General features: G+C 41.5%; 2 protein-coding genes across 2 annotated transcripts; one reads left to right on the top strand and one right to left on the bottom strand.

The window, feature by feature from the left end:
• Positions 1–1,138: 1,138 nt before the first annotated feature.
• MPHOSPH6 (M-phase phosphoprotein 6) lies at positions 1,139–9,092 on the top strand. The gene is made up of 5 exons (XM_064459658.1): positions 1,139–1,297; positions 5,236–5,348; positions 6,924–7,014; positions 8,044–8,141; positions 8,603–9,092. Exons 1-5 carry the CDS (start codon positions 1,247–1,249, stop codon positions 8,745–8,747), a joined length of 498 nt encoding a protein of 165 aa, XP_064315728.1. The 5' UTR covers positions 1,139–1,246; the 3' UTR covers positions 8,748–9,092.
• A 2,114-nt stretch (positions 9,093–11,206) lies between these two features.
• LOC104045893 (arylamine N-acetyltransferase, pineal gland isozyme NAT-10) lies at positions 11,207–20,884 on the bottom strand. Its single transcript, XM_009505943.2, has 2 exons — positions 19,000–20,884; positions 11,207–16,460 (listed from the first exon to the last, which is right to left on the bottom strand). The coding sequence occupies exon 2, from the start codon at positions 16,453–16,455 to the stop codon at positions 15,583–15,585; it is 873 nt and encodes a 290-aa protein (XP_009504238.1). The 5' UTR covers positions 16,456–16,460; positions 19,000–20,884; the 3' UTR covers positions 11,207–15,582.
• Positions 20,885–20,907: the final 23 nt, after the last annotated feature.

Genomic DNA, 20,907 nt, shown 5'->3' with positions numbered 1-20,907 from the left:
GCCAAACAAAGCAGGATAGCTCCCACAGTCACAAAGAGATTTTCTCGCTGGGGCCTTGAATTTCAGAGCAGCTTCAACTCATTTACGGATCCTGGAAATGAAGGTGCCTTGCCTATATGAAAATTAAATATGTCCATGCAGTGTTATGACTTTGCCTTGAAGCGGTTGTGGCTTCGTGTTTCATTCACATTTGTGGCCATTTTAACCCGCTGAGCTTAACTGCGTAATAAGGGTGCCTGGATGTGGATAATTCTTCCTCCTCCTTTCCCACTGCAATCAGGTTTTGCCCTTCATTATATGTTTTTCTGGACTCTATTAAACCATAAATCTTTACAGAGTTCTTCAAGCTTTGACCTACATCTTGCATATATGGGAACTTTTCTCCCTAGATTGTCTTCTGGAGCATGCCAGTTCATTAAAGTTTTGAACACTGAACCCTCACTCTTATTGCTTTATCGCCTGGTTTATGTGCCGAATGTCAAAACAGGAATCAGAAATCTGATTTATGAGGATATATACAGAAATTGTGGTACCTGCTTCTGAGTGGGAGTCAGCTGGCAATTTCCTACCAGAATTTCCTTCTCAGCTACCAGGGCCCAGCCTGGCAGCCCGAAGACAGCTCTGCCGAGATTGAATTCAAAGATCGCGATTCAGGACTAACAATGCTTTGAAGCTTTTTGTAATATCTTTGAATTTATGTGCTTCCCAGTTTTAATCACATTTGACCATTTTGTGATTTTTTTTTTCTCTTTGCAAGTCAGTGCTCATTTTAAAAAACGAAAGCTGAACAAGTCAGTCTCCAAATGTCAATATGAGATAGATTTTATGCTCTCTTGCCGTCTCTCTTTGAAAGATCAGAAAAGTATGGATGAAACGGCAAGCCTGCAGTGCTACAGAATGCACAAGCATTTATAAGAAATCTCAGGTTCCCCTACTAATTTCCCTTTTCATACCGACTCACGTTTATCTCCCCTTCGCACACCCGATCTCCCTCCACACACATAACCGGCTCCGCAGAGAAAAGTTGTTTTATTTAACGCTGTTTTCGCACCAACCGCGGCCCCCCGGCCCCGGGCGCCCCGGCGCCCCTCCGGGCCGTGGGCTGTGGCCTGTCCCTGCAGCCGCGCCCCGGGCGCGGAGGGTGGAGCCGCGCCGTCGCCTCCTCCCGCCCCTCCTCCGGCCTGCGCGGCCGCGGCGCTACGCGAGCGCGGGGATCCAGCGCGGCCTGCGGGCAGCGCCGGCCGCCATGGCCGTGGAGGTGAAGACGAAGCTGTCCAAGAACCTGCTGCGCATGAAGGTGAGGCGGCGGCGGGCGGCGGCGGGGCCCCGGAGGCGGGCAGGGGAGGAGGGGAGGCGGAGGACTGAGGCCTGGCCCGCGGCGGGGGGGAGGGCAGGGCGGCCGGGCCCCGCTGCTGTCGGGGAGCCGCCCGCCGCCGGCACGATGCCCGTGAGGCGGCCCTGACAGCGGCGGGAGGATGGGGCCGCGCCGCCATCCCACGCGTGTGAGGCGGCCCGTGAGGAGCCGCGCCGTGCTGTGCACAGCTGGGGGGGGTCTCCTGGGTAAACTAGGCCATCTCGGGGGCCCTTCGCCCTGTCTGCAGCGGGCCATCTGCCCTCGTCTGACAGACGGGCACGAGTGTCTCCTCCCTGCCGTAATGCGCGTTTTAAAACACATATCTGCTTTCAGCCTCGTTCGCCCTTTCATTAGGCCTGCAGCTTTGTGGCCTGCTCCCTTCCAGCTTCGTCGGCAAGTGGCGATTTCAGAGAGCTGTCACAAGCATCGAGCTGCTTAAAGGCTAGCAAGAGGTCTCGGGGGGTTTGCACACTGCGGGGTGCTGGGGGGTTGCACCCCGGAAAGCAGCTTCACGGTTGTGGCAAAAGTCTCACCCCAGGAGCCAAATTTGGGGCACCATTTGGGGGTCCTCTGCAGTTAGGTTCCTTATCATGAATAAAAATGATAAGGCTTCTTCCCCCGCCACGCACACACGTTGAAATTAAAATATTAATGTTGCTTGCCTATTTAGGGGAGCTTTTAATTTTAGGGGAAAAAAAATCTTTTTTTTATTGTGTCCATTTTTTTGTCTGTTTACATTGATGGCTAATAAAATACCCAACCTAAATGGCAGTGTTAACTCCTTTCCCAACTCATAAATGCAAGGGCTGTTAGTAACATCGTGACATGCCTGTTACCCTTGGAATTGTGAATCTCATGTCGAGTCTGATGTGAAATTAGTTTCTGCTTACTGGCTAATGGATTCTGCTTCACGTTGTGTACTACAACACCTAATTCAGTACAGTACATCCTCCTGTGATTGATGGTTCTTTATTGCTGGAAAACAACCAGTGAAAGTTGAGTTGCCATTAATTTTTTAAAAAATGTTAATATCCATTAAATTTTTATAACTGAATATGATGGGGCCTTTGTGGCCTGTGATGTTTTATGTAACCATTTTTTTCCCCGACATATTTACATGGGCCTATATTTCAGACACTGGCTGAAAGGAGCTTAGCTGACTTCCGTTCAATCTACCACGTAAAGTGTACTCTTCTACAGTAAGATGGTGGAATTTTTACCCCAATTAACAGATGCTGCTAATGAAAGACTAAAACTCATGCACTGGGGGATCAGAACACATCTTTCCTTGCTTTCAAAAGGGTGAGGTGTTGAGCTTAGTTAGCCAGCAGTGTATGACAGAGTAAGACTCCCATTACCTGCATTGCAACATCATTATTTTTTCTTACCTGTATGTAATACTGGCCTTTAAAGTGAGATTTCTGCTTCTGTTTTTTGCCAGTTTATTAACCCCCTGGAGATTTCAAATGACAGTTTTTAGGTTTTCTTCCTTGGAAGGCTGTGGAGAAGCAGCCTGTGAATGTGCTGCTGTGACATTTGCATGTTTACAGTCCGGGTAGTAGTAACCAGCTTTGAAGAGATGAATAGGTTTTGAAAAGGTCGTACATAGATCTCGTATTTAGCACTTTCCTTCTGCAGATCTTGTTGTTTACAAATGTTTTAATTAATCCTTTAGCATATGTATTATCACAATTCAACAGTCAGGTGAAGTGTCACCCGAAGGTGTCACGTGGTCAGTGGTGGCGGTGTGAAGACCCTTTGTGCTAACTACTGGACCACATGTGCTCGCCTCTTGATGTCGAAGGATGGCTCATGCTTTTAGATCTTGCACCATCTGGTCCAGGTCCCGTTGTTTGGGGAAACTAATCCAAATAACCACTCGGTTACCTACTTACATACTCTGTGTCTACCACGATGGGTATATCTTTAGTTCATCCATGTGTGTTTACATTTTAGATAAATGCCATCATGTATTTTTTATCTAGTTATTCCTGTAATAATCTTTAGGGACATAATCTTTAAAATGTAATGTGAATTGAGTATTTAATTGGGTGCTTGTAGCAGAATTTCTCCTGTTGAGATTTCTGACTGGCTAACCAATTTCCTTGAGCAATATGGTTTTCCACATGATAGATTCCCTTATTTTCCTCAAGAAGATACAGAAATTTTAATTGGAAAGCTTTGACATATTTTGGATCAACTCAGAAAAGAAAAGTCAATTTTTCTTTTATTAAAGATCTTGTACAAATGGATGCAAATAGAAATATAAATGGAAAACGAGACAGTAGTGCTATATTGGCTTTTACTTCAGAGTTTGCTTTGATGTGCTTGGGCATTTTCTAAAGACTGAAAAGGTGTGGGGGTGTATATAATATATATATTACACATCTGTATTACCTATATACTTTAAATAAGCCCAGTAATGCAGGATTTTTTTGTGGGAGGGAAATGTTTTGCAGTGCCGTCTTGGGCTTTACCCCCAGCCAAGCCCATTTTAGCTGGGACCTAAACAACATCCAAGTCTCTGCCAGTGTTCAAGGGATGGATGTGCCCCACTGGCACATTATCTGTCAGGCTGCCGGCTTATCTAAACATAAAAATGATGCTGCGGTAAATGAGGGGGGTAAAATCAGTTGATATGAAATTCCTCTGCGGTGTTGCACATACAGGTATGCTTTGATAGCCACAAAGCAATTTTTGTACAAGAGTGTGTATAAACTGTACTGGTAGACTTGCCTCTAGCTGGGTGTTACACTGGTATAAAGGTACACCTCTGGCAGTTATTCAGAGACTTTCTCTAGACCGTAAGAGAGGTTCCAGCTCTTAGGCATGCAAAAAGGATTACTACTGTAAAGTTGTGAAGAGTTCTCTTTTTCCCAGCATGTTTAACATTGTTGATACTTGAATTACCACTCAGTTCAGGCACCTGACAAATGGAAATAAAAGGGGTGTTTCACATATATCAGGTCTGTAACTTTGCGCTCTCAGCAATATTTCATAGGCCATGGCAGATGTCCTCTTTTAGTCCCAGCAGTGAGAGAGGTTACTGTTCCTATCTGCCTGTTCCCATCCTCTGCCAAAGGTTACCATCGAGAAATTAATTTACAGGAATGTCCTTGTATTAGGCAAAATTAGGAGCCTTACCCTAAACTAAATTATTGGTTTCATCTAACTTGGCAGCCTGTTCCTGCAGGCGCTTACACATACTGCTGGACTGATGCTTTGGTGGGTCATCGATGAGAAGCTAAGAGCTGGTAACATCTTCCTCTAGCACAGCTGGATACAAAAGACTTCTTTTTGTAACCTCAGTTACTTTTTTCCACTTCCAAAGGCAGGTTGCAGCCTTCAGGCCTACAAATGCAAGCCAGTTCATTAAAAGAAACCTGAGAAAAGAGGACAGTTTTAAGTATCGGTGTTTCAAACAATGGCCAACCTGGAGTGACCCACCTCTAGCTCAGAGCTCCAATGCTGTTTGTATGGGTGGTGTTGGTTTCTGATATGCAGCAGTAACTAACACCGTTATGTTCTCTCTGGCCTTTGCTGAAAGGTTAGAAAAATCTTAGCAAATTGTTGTTAAGCAGTTGTAGCAACTCAGATCCATTGAAACTAAGCAGGAAAGGTCAGTCTCTTTGTGTTTAAGTACAGATGTGGCTGACTGTTGACTTGCAGTAGGTAGCTGTGATCAGCAGTTGTTTACTTTTCCACTGCCTGTTTGCCCAAACTCAGACCAAACCCAGAGAAAAATCACAAAAAGCGTTTACTTTTTATCAGCTGTTAAATACTGTGTAATGGATAATTGCCATCATGTAATTATTGCATGCTCAGAACATACTCGTGATGCAAAACACTGAAGCTGTGTGTTTATGTGTCTTTGGTTTTAGTTCATGCAAAGGGGTCTGGATGCACAAACTAAAAAGCAGCTAGAAGAGGAAGAAAAGAAGATAATTAGTGAAGAACACTGGTATCTTGATTTACCAGATCTAAAGGAGAAAGAGTAAGCTTGTACCCTTTTGTACTTCTTATCACCGTTGGATTGTTGTGGAGTGGGAAGAGAATATACATATTTTTCCCTATAAAATAAGTATTATTAATAACCGATTAACAGAAGCAAAAATAGTGACAGACTGACATTACAGGTTTTTTAAATTATTATTTATTTTCAGGGACATTCTCAAGGTTGCCTAGTGCAGTTGACCTACTTCCATTTCTTGTGTGTGGTGGTTTCTTTCACTCACAGTTTCTTCTAGGTGCATGTAATTAGTTTCTTTCAGGCAGGGACCAATTCATTTACTGCTGCTTTTTCCCTTCATTTGAAAAAAGAAGTTTGAAACCTTGTGTTAGTAAATTCAGCTGCAGTCACACAGTTACGTCCATTCAGGACAGAACTGTCTTCTTCAGTCCAGCTCACTTCAAATCCAGTTTTTGAAACAGGAGAGATAATGGCAAAAATAAAGGAAGACTTAGCTAATAAGGAAGAAAATGTCCATTCCTGTTATTTAGAAAGGTGCTTTGAATAGCTAGAGAACTACTTTTAAAATTGCTTTATTTTTGTCCTTTCAAAAGAGGACAAAAATTCCACTGAGGCAGAACATACGTAACTTTTAAAAAGCTGGGATCCTGGGAATTAACTGTAGTTGAATAAGGTCATTGATAAACTATTTTCCATTACTGTTGGTGGACATGACAAAAAGGTATCTGAGCTTCAGTTGCAGAAAGGAAGGTTTAAGCTGGACATTGGGAGAATTTTTCTAACAATGAGGCTATTGAAGCACTGGAATAGATTGCCTAAGGAGACACTGGTTTCTTCATCATGGGAAGTCTTTTGAGGACAGGTTAGATGGACCTCTGCTGTTCATGGTACATGTTTAACTGATCCCACCTTGAGGTATGAGAATGAGCTTGATTTCTTCAGCCTAGCTTCCTATGACCGTAGGATTTTGTTTTACATGGGAGATGAAGAAGAGGGAAGAGGTGCATATGTGTGCGAGGAAAAGAAGGATAGAACAATTCACGGAAGTACTTTTATCTAATGTGTGTATTATGAACGCTTCAGGGTCATGTTTCTTTTCTCACTCCATGCTCATTAGAAGAGGAAAAAAAGAGGGAGAAAGGGGAAATCTTTCTCTGCTGAACAGAGAATTACACAGTGTTTTATATCCTGACAGACTCAACCAATGCCAGGTCTAACATCACAATGAAAAATTAATTAGAAGCTTTTGCTGGTGTAGTAATGCCACCTGGAGAGTGATATTTATGTGGTATTTTTATTCTGGCAAAAGCATTAATGTAGGTGGAATCATACCAGCAAAGAGTGCTTTTTGTCAGGAGAGTTAATTTTGCTTGTGGAACTGGCACAGCTTTACTGGCAAAAAGTATTTCTTTGCACTCCAAGCTCCTTGTATTGAAAGATTTATCAAAGCAGTTAAGCTTCAGAAAGTAGTTGATGGTTTAAAATACACTGTGGTTTTGTTTATTTGTGCGGGGGGAAGACAGAAAATGCTTCTTGCATTTGTTTAACTTGATTATTTTAAAGCACTCTGACAAATTCTGGGTTTGGGGTTTCATGCAGGAGCTTTATAATAGAAGAGAGGAGCTTCATGCCATGTGAGGATCTACTTTATGGCAGAATGTCGTTCAAAGGATTCAATCCAGAAATTGAGGTACCATTTAAATATTCTGTTTTGAGGTGGTCTTGCATTAGGATTGAAGCCCTGGGGGAAGGGGATTTGAGTGTTCATACTGCATGCTGTTAGGCCTTTGCAACACCTTGCATAAATCCTCCCATGCACAGGAAATCCCTGATTCAAACCAAAATGTTGATCAATGCACCATCTGGTAACTAGAAGCTTTTTATGTCCTTGCGTTGATGGTCAGTAATTGCATGACTCCTGCAGATTTTCCTTCCCTGAAGTGAGGAAACTGTCCCACATGCTGCTCACCAAAACAATTGCTCACTTTTCCTCCTGCCATTTAATTTAGAGTCCAATCCTACAAACTTTCAATGCTGTTTATTCAACGCTTACTTGTGTAAGTAAGGGCTTCAAGTTCCAAAGTAAAAATTCTGGGTGAGAGAGTCTTTAATTTCTTCCTGGCTTGATTCATGCTGATAGAACTACAATGAGCTAGTAATAAAAATGTTACACCACTGAACTGAAGCAAGAGGATGAAGGTGTAAAGACTAAGAGGTGTGCAAAAGGCTATGCAAGGTGTTTTACTAGGGGATTCTTTTAGTTATTTTGAACTTGCTCTCACTGTGACTTGGTGTATTTCTTCATGGTTTTTACTAGTAGTTTATTGTAAATCCTTGCAGATATTTTTCCTTCCTAACAAAACTAGTTCAAGGCCTATGTGCTAGCATCACAATGAAAAATTAATTATGATCTAATTCTGTGGTCTCCTGAAGATGTCTGGCATGCCCTTGAGGATGTTCGAATAGTACAATTCACTGAAAACCCTGGGTTTGCCTCTTTTCCCAAAGGCAAACTCTAAGCTTGGCTTAGCAACAGGCAGGCGTGTTGTCTTTTCTTCATGAGCTTTCGTATCAGTTTGCTCTAGCCCAACCAGGGAAGAGCAAATAATTACTAAATTTGATTCTTACCTTTTATGCATTTCTCCTATCAGTGAATTTCAGCATCGTTGCCATTGTGTTAGGGTTACATGTTTAAGGTATTTTTTTACTTCATTTTCAGAAGTTAATGATCCAAATGAACTCTAAGTGCAAGGAAGAAGAAATTGAAGTGGATGATAAAATGGAGGCTGATGTGTCAGATGAAGAAATGGCCAGAAGGTAAGTTATATTTTATGATATAATCAATATTAGCTAGGAATATGATACGTTACTGCATTATATGTGGGAAAATAAACCCCCAAAGCAAACAAACACAATAAAACAACAACAAAAAACCCACAGCAGAATATGGTACTTTACAGAACTGATTTTCCAGGAATTCTGGTGTGTATTGAGTGGAATCTCCATCACTTTTGGGGGTTAAATGTCTTGTAGAGGTTTTCTGCCCTTTGATATCCAGGTATTCCATGCTAATTCCCTCCTTGTTCCAGACTGCTAACAAACCCAAACTATCAGAATGAATAATAATGTAATAAGAGATAATGTAGTACTTGTGCTTCTTAAGCTTCCGATGACCGGCTTTTTTACACCACTTAAATTGTTGATTAGATTTATGATTTGCTCCATTGAAGTTTTCTCTGATTTTAGTAAAAGCTGCAAATTTTTTATTATCTTTGCAGATATGAAACATTAGTGGGAACAATAGGGAAGAAATTCTTGAGAAAAAGAGACCAACGCGTACTCCAGGGTGAAGATGAAGATGGGAATAGTAACACAAGACCTAGTAAAAAAGCTAAGAAAAAGTTCTTAAAACCGCAGGATTAATGGCAGCTGTACAACTGGAGCTAATAGAAATGTTATCTACCAAATATACTACCATGACTGGAGATTGTTTGGAGTTTTTGCTATTTAATGTGAAGGACAGGTTTGTAAATCTGAGTCTGTTCTCATTGAAAATTTTACCATCCACGTGACAAACGTTTTTCAAGGTGGATGTGTGTATAATGGATGTCATACATCCTTTCCACTCAGCAACTTTTAATGTTTCAGCCTTTTTAAATGTTGTGCATAACGTGATCGAGTGTCATGCGCAGTCGAGAGCAACTTTATTTACAATTTGTGGTGACATCTGAAAGAAGTATTTGGAGTAAAGATGAGCTTTGTCCAGTCCGGTCAGGCGGTTCAGCTTTCGCTGTGTTCTTTTTATTATGAAAATGAAAACCTTTGCTGTCTTCAAATTGAAAAAAGTCAGCAGAAACATGTGTTTGGGTTTGGGCTTTTTTTTTTTCTACTGTGCTAAAAATAAGACAGGAAAAGAACAGAGAGATAAAATCCATTTTGTAGAATTTTATTTTATATAAAGCTTATTTAAAAATAGAGGGGTTTGTAGTAAAACTTTATAGGGCAAACCAAATATTGGGCAACATTTACAGTTTGACACTTGAGCAGATTGTGAGTCTTAATTTCTGTCTTCCAAAAGAAGTTTGCTAATCTTGTCTCTTTTTCAACAAAAAAAAAATCCATCTTATAATTATCTAGGTCTTGTCATAAAAGCATAATAACAGCTTCGGAAACGTATTTGAAAGCTGAATAAAGCCTGATATTTTTTTTTGTGGTTAATGATTGTGGTTTAGCTAATTTAATGTAAAAATGATGCTAAATACAATCTGATGGAAGAAGCGATCCTCTTTTGTGCTGGCCACAGATGTCCCCAAATATTAGTTGACTGCACTGACGACTTCTGCTTAGCGTGCAGTGGAGCCATCTGAGGTAATGTTCGGACAGAAACATCATGCCCTTTGGTCCGTCAGTGCTCTGGGCATACTGAAAAATGTCAGTGTGGTCTTGTCTAAAATCATAGCAGTTCTCTGTATCCTGCCTTTCAACAAGAAATATTTCTTTCTGTTACTTCATTTCGTCTAAGTTACTCATCCTTACTGCTGACTCTGCAGAAAGAGGACTTTGTTAAATGGCAGCAAGCACTGGCCATTCTGTCATGGACACAAGAAGCTTTTTTTAACAACTCAGTGAAGCAAGATGTGAAACTCAGTTATATAAAGAAAGAGACTGTGTGTCTGCTGTATTTTTTATGTGATATATGAACTATAATCCATATATCAAGGGCACCTCATTAGATATTCAAGATGGATCACACATGGGAAGAGAAATATACTTTTAACCTAGTAAGGGGACCTTATACAGGTGGAAAGTCTGTGATTCATGATCTGAGATAGTTTTTCAGAGCTAATTAAATGCTGCTGGTTCAATTACTTAAAACCTGATCATATATTATTGCTAGCTGAAAAGAAGTTAATGATGGCAAGACATTTTTCTTCCCATGGAAGTTGTGACCTGAGCTAAGAAATGATTTATTGTTGGTCATCACAAGAAAAACTCAGAATATATCCCATTATTCTTTCTTGCTTATTAGTAGGAAAATTATCCCCCTCTCTCTGAACACATTACTTCAAGGGGCAGAGAATTTCTGCATAGCTGTGCTAGATAGTTGAGAGGGAAAATGTGTTCTAGTGAACCACCAGCAACCAGGAGGTGTCACTGCGACTGCACAGCCTGAGGCAGTGGCTTGGAGAAGGCTCCAGTGGTGTCATGTAAAGGAGCTTTTGGGTAATTCTGATAACTTAGTGGCTCACATGAACTCTGTGTGAAGTCTTTTTTTGTCAAGGCTCTATGCTGAGAGCTCTTTTGCATTTCAGATTTCTTTTCAGTCCGATGGGGGTAATTTTGCACAGTTAAAGGGCATTCTGCTGTACGTTGGTCCTTAATTTCATGTCATTTCCTGAGGGATGGCTGGAAACAAGAGTGGCATGCTGCGCGGGTAAGAGTGTGAGTGAACTCTCAACAGCTTCCTAGGAAATCCATGATCTTGGAATTTGGGAGGGCAGGAAGGGTCATTCTTTGGTTTCTTAAACATGCCCAACACCAGCTATGAAGAAATGATAGATTTTGGTTTATTGTCTTCAAATCTGGGTGCTCTGCTGTTCACATTTAGCTGGTGGCTGGGTGAGCTATTGAAATGCTACAGTAAGAACAACTGCTAATTTTTAGCACAATCTCTTATTCACAAGGAGTTTGTGAAATACACCTTTAAAAGCACTGTTCGTAGTGCATTCTTACGAGCAAGACAGCCCTACATGACTTTTTAAAATGTACTTATAAGTGCCCAGAGTTACAAGCAGGCATTTTATGATGGGATCTGAAATACCCATCTGTATTTCCAACCTTTTAAATGCACACACACACACACACACACACACACACACACACACACACACACGTGTATATATATGTATGTATGTATTTTAAGCCTGGCTCGAGCTTCCTAGCCAGGGTAGAAGCATTCTGCTATATGAAATCTGTGCTTGAACTGCTCTCGACAGAGATGTAAGTAGCAGCGAAATACTCATCATGCAAACCTACGTTAACTCAAGCTTTCTTGGCTCTGACACAGTCTCAAATGCAGACCCTTTTTCACGTTCAGCTTCCTAAGCTGTAGAACTTTCCCACATGTTCGTGCTTCTAAACAAAAAGCATTTCTTCTTTGAGAACAAAAGCAAGTTGGGTAAGTGGTAAGCATTTTTGTTAAAGAAAATGGCTGTCCACCAAGTTTAGTGGGTAAAGAGTTATCAGACACCAGAAGTGTTTGTGCCTGTTACGGTAAGGTACCTTTTAAAGCAAGCAAAGCAGCGCCTGCGCTGTGGTTCATGCTCACCGACAGCTCGCAGCATTTGGTTTAAGCCCGTCTCTTGTTAGGTAAATTTTTGCCCCTCCCTTTGACAGGCTGACTTTATTTCTGTAATAACTGCTGACATTGGAAACATGGAAGTATTGAACAACTTTGTCTTTCTTGCTGATGTTTCTCATTTTGTTACTTTTATTCTGCTTAGTATTGGATCTTAAGAAGTCCAGGACCAGAGTCCAACTGAGGCGAGCCATCCTGTATCCTCCCGTTAGTAATGCATGAGCCGATTAAACTTTGATTCTTTGGGGAGGGGGGAGGATGTTCAGTGGTGCCATGGAGTTTGAACAGTGTTTCTTCTGTTATGTGTCTTGTTTCCTAATAAGACACTCCATTATACAATTCCACAATTGCGGATGGCTGTCGTTGCCATGGGGCATTGCATGTGTGTGTAACGGGCAGCTGGGCTGGGATTCTGGGACTTAATCCAGCATTCAGACTTTAAAAGAAATTGTCTCGTCTTTCTGTTAATTGGAATACCATACTTTTAAATTGTATTTGGAATGATACAAGTCCTGGGTGGGGGGTTATAAGCATTTGTTCTGCTTCATTTCAACAACAGTCAACAACTAAAACTGCACGATAGCTTAGGCTCTCATTAAACCTTTCTCAGAGAGTGTTCATAAAGCCTAGCGGTGGTGAAAGATGTCAAACATCCTGTGTTTCCGTTCTGCATGTGAACACAGGTTTCGCTGAGAGCTGATGCTTTAAGGACTTGGTCGTTTCTTTTGTTTTCAGTCTGGGAGAGCTGTCTCCCTTCTAAGTAATGCCTTGCTAATGGAACCCCAGCCTGAGGCCTCTGGGATTGTTTGGTTTTGTTTGTTTTTACACCAGTCTCATCTCAAACCCTTGAGGCATTTTGGGTTTGACATTCACACCTCAATAATTTGCTTTTGTCAGCTTTTGGGGAGCTTTAGTTAAACTGTGAAACTGTTCCTCAGCTGTACATGTTGACATTTCTTTGTGTGGTTTGATATTGCACAGGAGGACCTGGTTATAATTGTTACACCGAGAGCAAAAATCCTGCTCAGAGAGTGGCTATCAACAGATGGAGTCGGGGAGACAGTTGAAGCTTCAGTCATTGGCAGCCCCGTGGATTTTTAGTAACTGAATAGTAGAAGGGGATATCTGAGTCCCATCATTGCAGGCCCAGTTAAAAACGCTGATATGAGTCCGTAGAACTCTGCCCAAGAAACCCTTGCACACCATAACCTGAGCAATTACCTGGGAGCAACAGCAGGAACATCTCTCGAGAAGTGTGGAGTTATACTGGTCAACAACCGGTCTGTTAATGGCTGTCCTCGAGACAAGAGGCAGCGGCACCAGAAAACAACTGTAGTTCACTGCATAGAGAAATATGGTTTGGTGACCTGGGTGAATGCAGACGGAAATTTCTGTCAGCTAGAATGGAGGTGGTGAATGTTTTAAAGCTCATAATGTCCCTTGGGGCCTCGGGGAACACCTTGGTTTGATCAATCAATTTAGAAAGGGGTAAAAACCCTTAATGGGACCTTAGTACGAGAGAATAACATGAACACAAATTAGAGAACAAAGTCCTTAGTTCCACTGTTTCTAGAAAAGCCACGTTCCCGCCTCAGTGAGATCTTTCAGTGTCCCCTATCGCCTCCTGCTTGGCCCTTGGTTCCTTGTCCCTGTGCCAGTACTCATGCGCCCAGGCCATCAGCCGCCACCACGGCCGGTCAGCAGGCAGGAGCCAGCACACACCGCGGCCAGCCCAGAGCTGTTGGCTGCTGAGCCCAGCAGAGGAAGCAACTACTGGACCTCCTCTTCAGTAATCGTCTTCTTCCTCACCCCATGAGCTTTTTTTACAGAATCTTGTAGGAACTTACCATCTCCAACACTGCTGTCAAATTTGTTCAGTATTGGCCTGTTTGGTTCAAGAAGTTTGTGGTGAGATGGGTTGGCCAGCAGATAATAGTACGATTGAGCAGACCTCATCGTTTACTTAGCAAGTGGTGTGTGCAGGAGTCATGCAGTTGGGGTGTCGGCTGTTGCTCCAGCAACTCCTTATTTTATTTTCCTTTATTTATTTTCAGGTAAACACTGAGAACATTTGTAAAATTTATAATCAGATTATGTCCTTTGAGCAAAAAGATACGCTGTCAGTGGGAGGAATCAACCAATACTCAGGATTGTCATAGATTGAGGAGAAAGGGTGTTTTTCAGTGTTACTGCTGGTTTTTTGAAGCATTTGAGAATGTTTCCCCTTTCTCAGTGGTTTCCTTGTTTGGGCTTTTTGAAAAAAAAAAATTTAAAAATGGGGAAATGTGATTATGAAATAATTCTAAGGAAAAGGATTCCTTCAGATTTGTTCAGCTCCTTGATCTTTTTCATTTTGACAGAGAACTTGTGACACTAAAGCCTCTAGCACACCAAGTGGTACTTATCCAGGATAGCTGTATGGAGTCATGTTTGCTATACACAAAGAGGGCAAAATTAAGGGTATAGTGGGGTTAGCCTCATTGTTCTACCTTTGTTATACAAATAATTTGCAATGCTAAAAAACCAAAATTTCCACCATTTTTGGGATAGAAGTAAATCTAAGCCAGTTGTGATGTTTAAACCCTTTAGAGGATGATTGCTTATCAGAACCAAAGCTTGTAGGTCTCTCCCTAGAGCCCATCAGCCACAGTAATGCTGCAGTATATACAGTCTGCATCACCAGGAAACAAGTACTTACCAAAAATTACTTTGGAAAGTTTACTGTAGCAATGGCAAAAGGGATGCATGTGATGATAATTTTAATTCTGTACTATATTTTGTCAGTGAAAGAATTATGCCTCCTAATGCTCCTTTCAAAGATGACATTGTTTTACTTATATTAAAGGTGTCGCAGTTAAACCCCAGCTGGCAACTAAGCCCCACCCAGCTGCTTGCTCCCTCCCCCCCAGTGGGGTGGGGGAGAGAATCAGAAGAGTAGAAGTGAGAAAATTCATGGGCTGAGATAAAGGCAGTTTAACAGGGAAAGCAAAAGCCGCGCACACAAGCCAAGCAAACCAAGGAATCCATTCCCTCCTCCCCACGGGCAGGGGGTGCTCAGCCATCCCCAGGGCAGCAGGGCTCCATCACGCCTAACGGTGACTTGGGAAGGGAAACGCCATCACTCCAAACGTCCCCCCTTCCCCCTCCTCCCCCAGCTGTATGTGCTGAGCCTGACGCCGTGTGGTGTGGGGCATCCCTGGGTCAGTTGGGGTCACTGTCCCGGCCGTGTCCCCTCCCAACCCCTGGTGCCCCCCAGCCCCTCACCGGTGGGGTGGGGTGAGGGGCAGAAATGCCTTGACTCTGTGCAAGTCCGGCTCAGCAGGGACTGAAACAGCCCTGGGTTATCAGCGCTGTTGCCAGCACAAACCCAAACGACAGCCCCACACTAGCTACTGTGAGGAAAATTAACTTTATCCCAACCAAAACCAGGAAAAAGTAGAGAAATGAGATGATTTGTGAGTGGTTAGATCTTGTGAAAAATTAAGTTTTAAATACGTACTTCATTGTCTAAATGTTCGAAATGCCTTTCTCCCTATAATAACCACAGAAAATGTGTTGGCAGCATATCAAAATTAATAATCCATACTCCTACTTATGTGCTATAGGCACTCCAAAATTTCCCAGACATATTTATTACCCAAGTTTATAACCAGATTCAAATCAGATCCTACATTTGTGCCAAAAATTGAACTGCATTTATCTCACAGCAAATAATTCTATCTACCTGACAGAAGAGTCTTAAATTCCTGATTTTTCCAGGGTGAAATTCACTTTAATCTGGTATTAATGTATTTTTCCTTCAATCGCTTCCAAAAGTATCCCGTAGTCTTACAGTAGCGATTGTGTAGGCAGTGAAAGGTACTGTAAATGCGTAGCATTATTGTAGTTTTTTCTGGTAATCTAGATTGTGTAAAATCCTTTGACATTAATCGGGACAAGTTTTCTATCTAGAGTTATGTTGAATTTCTCTTTGAGTGTTTTTTCCACCTCTTCATCCTCAAGAGTCACAAATTCCACCAGATCCATATTTTCCTTGTAGTTGTATGTGGTCTCAGTAAGCGTCCACCCAATTAGCGCTCGAAAGCCATCAGTGGTCTGGAGGGTGCAGATGGACTTCTTTGTAAAGAGGGAATCTGGAGACGTCTGAAGGTATGTACACTGGAAACAGAAATCTTCCACTGTCCGTGGCTCAAGGCTGAACATATAAACTTTCCGACACTCTTCTTTCTCCAGAAGATCGGAATTAGAGAAATTTTGATTGGGGATATATTGTTTCCGTCTCATTTTCTCAAGGTACCATATGGCATTTTTTTCCGTGAAGCGAAAGATGCCGGGAGCCTGGGGCTGGTCTTTCCCCGACACAAGTTCCATTGGTTGCCACATCTGATAGGATACACCAAAGCCTCCATCAACAATATAGGCTTTGCCATCAATAACTACCTTTACAAGGAGATGGGTCATGATGGTGGCGTACGCGTTTTGATGTGGATTGAACACATACGCTCCCAGAAAACTGGTGTCGTACCCCAGGCATTTCAGGACCCAGCCCAACAACTGGTTGTTTTCCATGCACCAGCCACCCCGCTTTCTCTGCACGATTTTGTTATAAACGTGCTCCAACTCCAAAGTAATTTTCTCCCCACAATGGATGCTGAGGTTTTCGAAGGGAACAGCACGGATGTGGTGCTGGAATATATCAGTTAAGGTTTCCAAATCTTGTTTTTCAAGGGAACCTTTATAGCCAGTTCTCACAAAATACTCTTCAAGGTTCATGTCACCTGTAAAGGAAGGAATTGCGTTTTGGTTTTGTTTCTTTACATCAATGATTTATGACGCTGTGAAAAACTGCCCAGGCTGCTGCCAACAAAGATGCTTTAATCTACTGAGCCTCATCAGGGTAGTTTTTAAAGGTAACAAGTACCCAGCGGTTCCCAGAGCAAAGAAGAGCAGTGCATGTGAGGGTTTGCTTTTTGGCTTAGTTAGAGTCATCCCTATAGCAAACAGCTGGTGCAATTTCAGCTTGATATGCCGTGGCTGCGAAACGGGGATTTGCTGAATTTGCCTTGCAACAGTGGGGTTAAGAAGAAATGTAAGATCATGCTGGGGAGTGTTGAGGAGGTTTCATGAAAACCAGTCTAAAGCCACTGTTCAGTGAAAGCAGTGTCAGTGAGGGAAGCCGTGTCATCTGCCAGTTGGAGGGAGAATAATCTGAGCCAGGATTCACATGTTCTTTTAATGAGTCTGCCACTGATCTATGTGACGGTAAATGAGTTGCTTGTTCAGTACATGTCGCTCTTTCACCACTTACAGAAAATGAAACTGATACTCCCTGCACATTTCGTAAAGCATGAAGTTTTATTCAGATAATTATAACTGAAAAAAACCTCTGGCCTTTGCAAGTGTTGCAGACCACCGAGTCTCTTGTCCGCTCTGACTGTTGCACAACTCATTTTGGTGTTGGAGTAATGAATCTGAATGGAGGTGAGTGACCTAAAAGACAAAGAGCACACCTCTATTCCCCAGTGTGCCCCACGTCTCGCAGGGTGCCCTGAAAATTGCCAGGGGCTGCTTTACATCCTTCTAGTCCTGGCCTTTCTCAAATTTCACCTCATTCCATCTAGAGGAGGCATAACAATTACCAAAACCTTGTAAAGTGCATTCCTGGTCTGTCCTGCCTCCAGCAGTGCCAACCTCCTGGCCTGCCTTGGTAGGACTCCTCTTGAGCCAGATTGCTGGATGGGGAACTACTCAGTTTATTTTCTGCCTTTGAATACCACGGAAAGTCACGCACAGTCATCTGGCTTTGGCCATGGCCATCGCAGTCAGCTGCTCACCGTTACGAGCTGGATGCCCTGTAAGCATCTGATAGATGTTGTTTATAAAACACACTGTAGATTGTCTGCTTGGGTACAGAGCTGGGCACAAAATGTTTTGAAGGCCTGAACCTTTGCAAAACAAGCACTGAGTGTTTCAGCAGTCTAGAGTTACTGCAAATATTTAGCTTCTTGACAACCCACAAAGCTACTTGGAAATCTTTTGTGCGTACAGTAAGCCAAGGCTTAGACACTTAATATTAGTGACTCAGGAAGACTACTGTATTCAGATAAATTCAGCAGTGAACCATTGAATGTTTACTAGAAACTAGAATTTCTCAGGATGATTTTCAGTGACAGATTCATGATGTGCATATGCATGGTATAGAAGCAGCTGTCCAAAGTGAACGGAGAGCCCCATCAAAAACTGCATATTATCTTCTACAGAAAGGGCTTTAGCTTCCAGTGATGTTTAAGTGTTTTGTTGGGGGACATTCTCAATGTAATATTTGTTAAGCAGAACATAAGACTTCTGGCACTTTTTTCTTTTGATTTGCAGAATCCGAGTCTATCCAATCCTACCTGCTCAAATTGTGAATGCTAAACAGATCGCAGCAGCATAAAGCTGGTTCTTGAGTTTATATTATTTGTAATCTCTCTCTGCAGCCCCACAATATGATTGATCAGCATTAGATCTTGACTGTAGGAGATGAAAGCTACAGTTCGTTTGAATTGTGAGCAGATCAGATGAAAAGCTAGGTAGTGAAAAGGCAGTCCCACAAGTGTGGCTATGATTTATGCAGAGAAAAACACCAGCAGATCTTTAAAGAACTATTTCTAAATGTGCAAATTAAGCTGTTCACACAAAAATATTCCTTAACAGGACTATACACACTATCAGCAATTCCACTGTTAAAATACATTGTCTGCCTACTTTTATCCTAATATGTCAGCACATGGACTTTCTGGGGTATGCAAACTGGAGTTTGTCATTTCACTTTTTAAAGTTATTTTTAAAGGACTATAATTTTATTCCCATAAAGCAGAATCTATTGATTATTAGGTTGCTATTTTGCTTCCTTTGCCTTTGCAATAGGGTTGGACTTGATGATCCTGGAGGTCTTTTCCAACATTAATGATTCTATGGTTCCATGATTCGAAATAAAGTTAAAAATCTCAAAGAGTAACTTCCAACAAGAGATTGTAGTTCTAAATTTGTATCAACCATTGTATCTAAACAAAAGCATCTCTTTCATAAGCAAGAGAATCTCCTCCTGAGGAGCAGAAAGACAGAAGAATTGAAATTGCAGTATCATTTTTTTTGCCATTTTTAAGAGCCCACGTATAGCAGGCAATATTTTAGCTCTATATCCACACATTTTTATAACATTTTTCCTAAAGACAATACTGCTTATGTTATTGCCCATGACCTTTACCATCATAAATAAACCAAGGTCATTGTTTGGGTTTTTTGGAGGTTTTTTTTTTAAGAAAATAAACTTACCTCTTAAAATAACCTTATTTATTTATTGATGTTTGCAGCTTCTGGGTTGTTTATTTCTGGGGCAGCTGTCAGTAAAGCCAGGAGTGGATACAAATTGCAAGGGTTGTCTTCCTCTTTAAGCTCCGCTGGCCCTCAGTCCTGAATCTTAAATGAGGAGAAGGGGCAGAGTCCACCCAAAATGAATGCACATTTTTGGACTTCACTGATCCATAAGCAAATTAAACTTTGTTTCTTCTCTATTAGTAGATGTTTATGTTTTCCCCTAGTTAAGACGAGACTGAACTTGTTTTCCATGTAAAATAATTACAGTAGGCAGTTGCAAACGGCTCCGTAATTTTTTTAAATTCAATTATTGTTATATTGCGAGCCAGCACTTTGCAGTGGAGGAGAGTGATCTGCTTCCTCGTGGGTAACTGAATTGCCATCATATTGCAGGCTGTATTTTCCCAGGCTCCGCAGTTGCACAAAAATGACCCTTCTTTGCTCACAAAGGAACTTTTTCGGTCTGTTCAAACCTTCCACTGCAGCAGGTAGTTATTCTGGAGCTGCCACGCCTGACGAATACCATGACAAATATTTATTTGCACGAAGTAATGCATTTCCTCTCTAAAACTTGGCCTTCAGCATCTTCAAAGTGTTGCAGGGCTGTTTATTTAATTCTCTCTCTCCCGAGTGTGTCTTCTCTTCATTTGACGGAGGTGGAAAGTCAGAGGTCCCCTGGATGGCATGAGCACATTAGACTGTATCTGGGAAAGCACCTGAGCTTTGCACACATCAGGTGCCCTGTGAGTCTCTGTGGTTGACTAATATGAGCGTCAAAGTCTTTTCCTCGGCTGAGGACTGATGCTTTTCTGTCATACTCTTTCATGACATGTCCTGTACAGTACCTGCCACAGATATCATAAAGGTAAAAAGGTTTTGTGTTACATATTACGAGCTGTGAAACCACACCTGTGGCATGTCCTAACTTCCCAGTGTTTTTTTTTTCACATCTGCAGTATTACATATTTAAGGTAGCTTTTGTGCATAATACTGTTTGTTATAAATATGAAGAGTCTTACCTATAATACTGTCATGCCTGCGTGATGTCGCAGGAAGGTTACACCCCAAAAGTTTAGATTGTAGTTTGCAAAGGTTGATTTAACTTTGATTGTTTCCAATTCTTATACCAAAAGCCTGATTTTTAAGAACTGTTAAATCATCTCAGCTTCTGTTGATTTTGTTTCAATTTCAGAGACACAAATCAGACTCAGAAAAAACTGGACACTTGAAATTAGAGAGCTTTTGGGGTTTTTTAAGTGTCCTTGCACAAATAGCTCACTTTAAGCCAATTTGTGGTAAGGTAATAGGACTCAAGCCTTCATCTTGTTTCATCATAAGCTAATCAGCCCCTAATAGTGGCTTGTTTTGAGAAAGTCTTAACCTTTTTTTTTTATGAAGTCTTTGAAAGCCAAATTCAGCTCAACTTCTATTTCAGACTGTTAAAGGAAGTGAATAATTTGTAAAACTCTGCTGAGATGATGATTGGAAATAATACCAGAAAAGGTTAGAGGTCTTTTGTGTAAAATTGTAACACAGCTTCTCCTTCTGTATCGTTTTTGGTCTCCTTTGCCACAAAATATATCTGAAATAAAATGAGATCCAGAGAGGTGGAACAAAATGTTATGGAGTCAAAAAGCAATTTCCATATGAGTAAATTAGAGGTAGTAAGAAGTCTCAGTTTCTAAAGGAAGAGAAGCTTAACAAAAAATATGCAATCTGTATATGCAGATAATTAGCAATGTACTTGAATTTACCAAGCTTTGTGTTCATCCGAATAGCTCAACTTTAGAATCAGATCAATGTTATTAATGTTAATTTTATAACTTTTTATACTGGATATTTAAAGATCCATCTAGCGCAGCATTA

This window comes from Phalacrocorax carbo, chromosome 8 (assembly GCF_963921805.1).
Source record: "Phalacrocorax carbo chromosome 8, bPhaCar2.1, whole genome shotgun sequence".
NCBI classification, from domain to species: Eukaryota; Metazoa; Chordata; class Aves; order Suliformes; family Phalacrocoracidae; genus Phalacrocorax; species Phalacrocorax carbo.
Note: the sequence above shows the minus strand (reverse complement) of the source record. Positions and strands in the feature narration are given on the sequence as shown.

Coding starts and splice junctions, on each gene's coding strand:
- MPHOSPH6 (XM_064459658.1), top strand. CDS start 1,247: ATGGCCGTGGAGGTGAAGACGAAGCTGTCCAAGAACCTGCTGCGCATG. Junction 5,349..6,923: donor CCAGATCTAAAGGAGAAAGA/GTAAGCTTGTAC, acceptor GGTTTCATGCAG/GAGCTTTATAATAGAAGAGA. Junction 8,142..8,602: donor GATGAAGAAATGGCCAGAAG/GTAAGTTATATT, acceptor TTATCTTTGCAG/ATATGAAACATTAGTGGGAA.
- LOC104045893 (XM_009505943.2), bottom strand. CDS start 16,455: ATGAACCTTGAAGAGTATTTTGTGAGAACTGGCTATAAAGGTTCCCTT.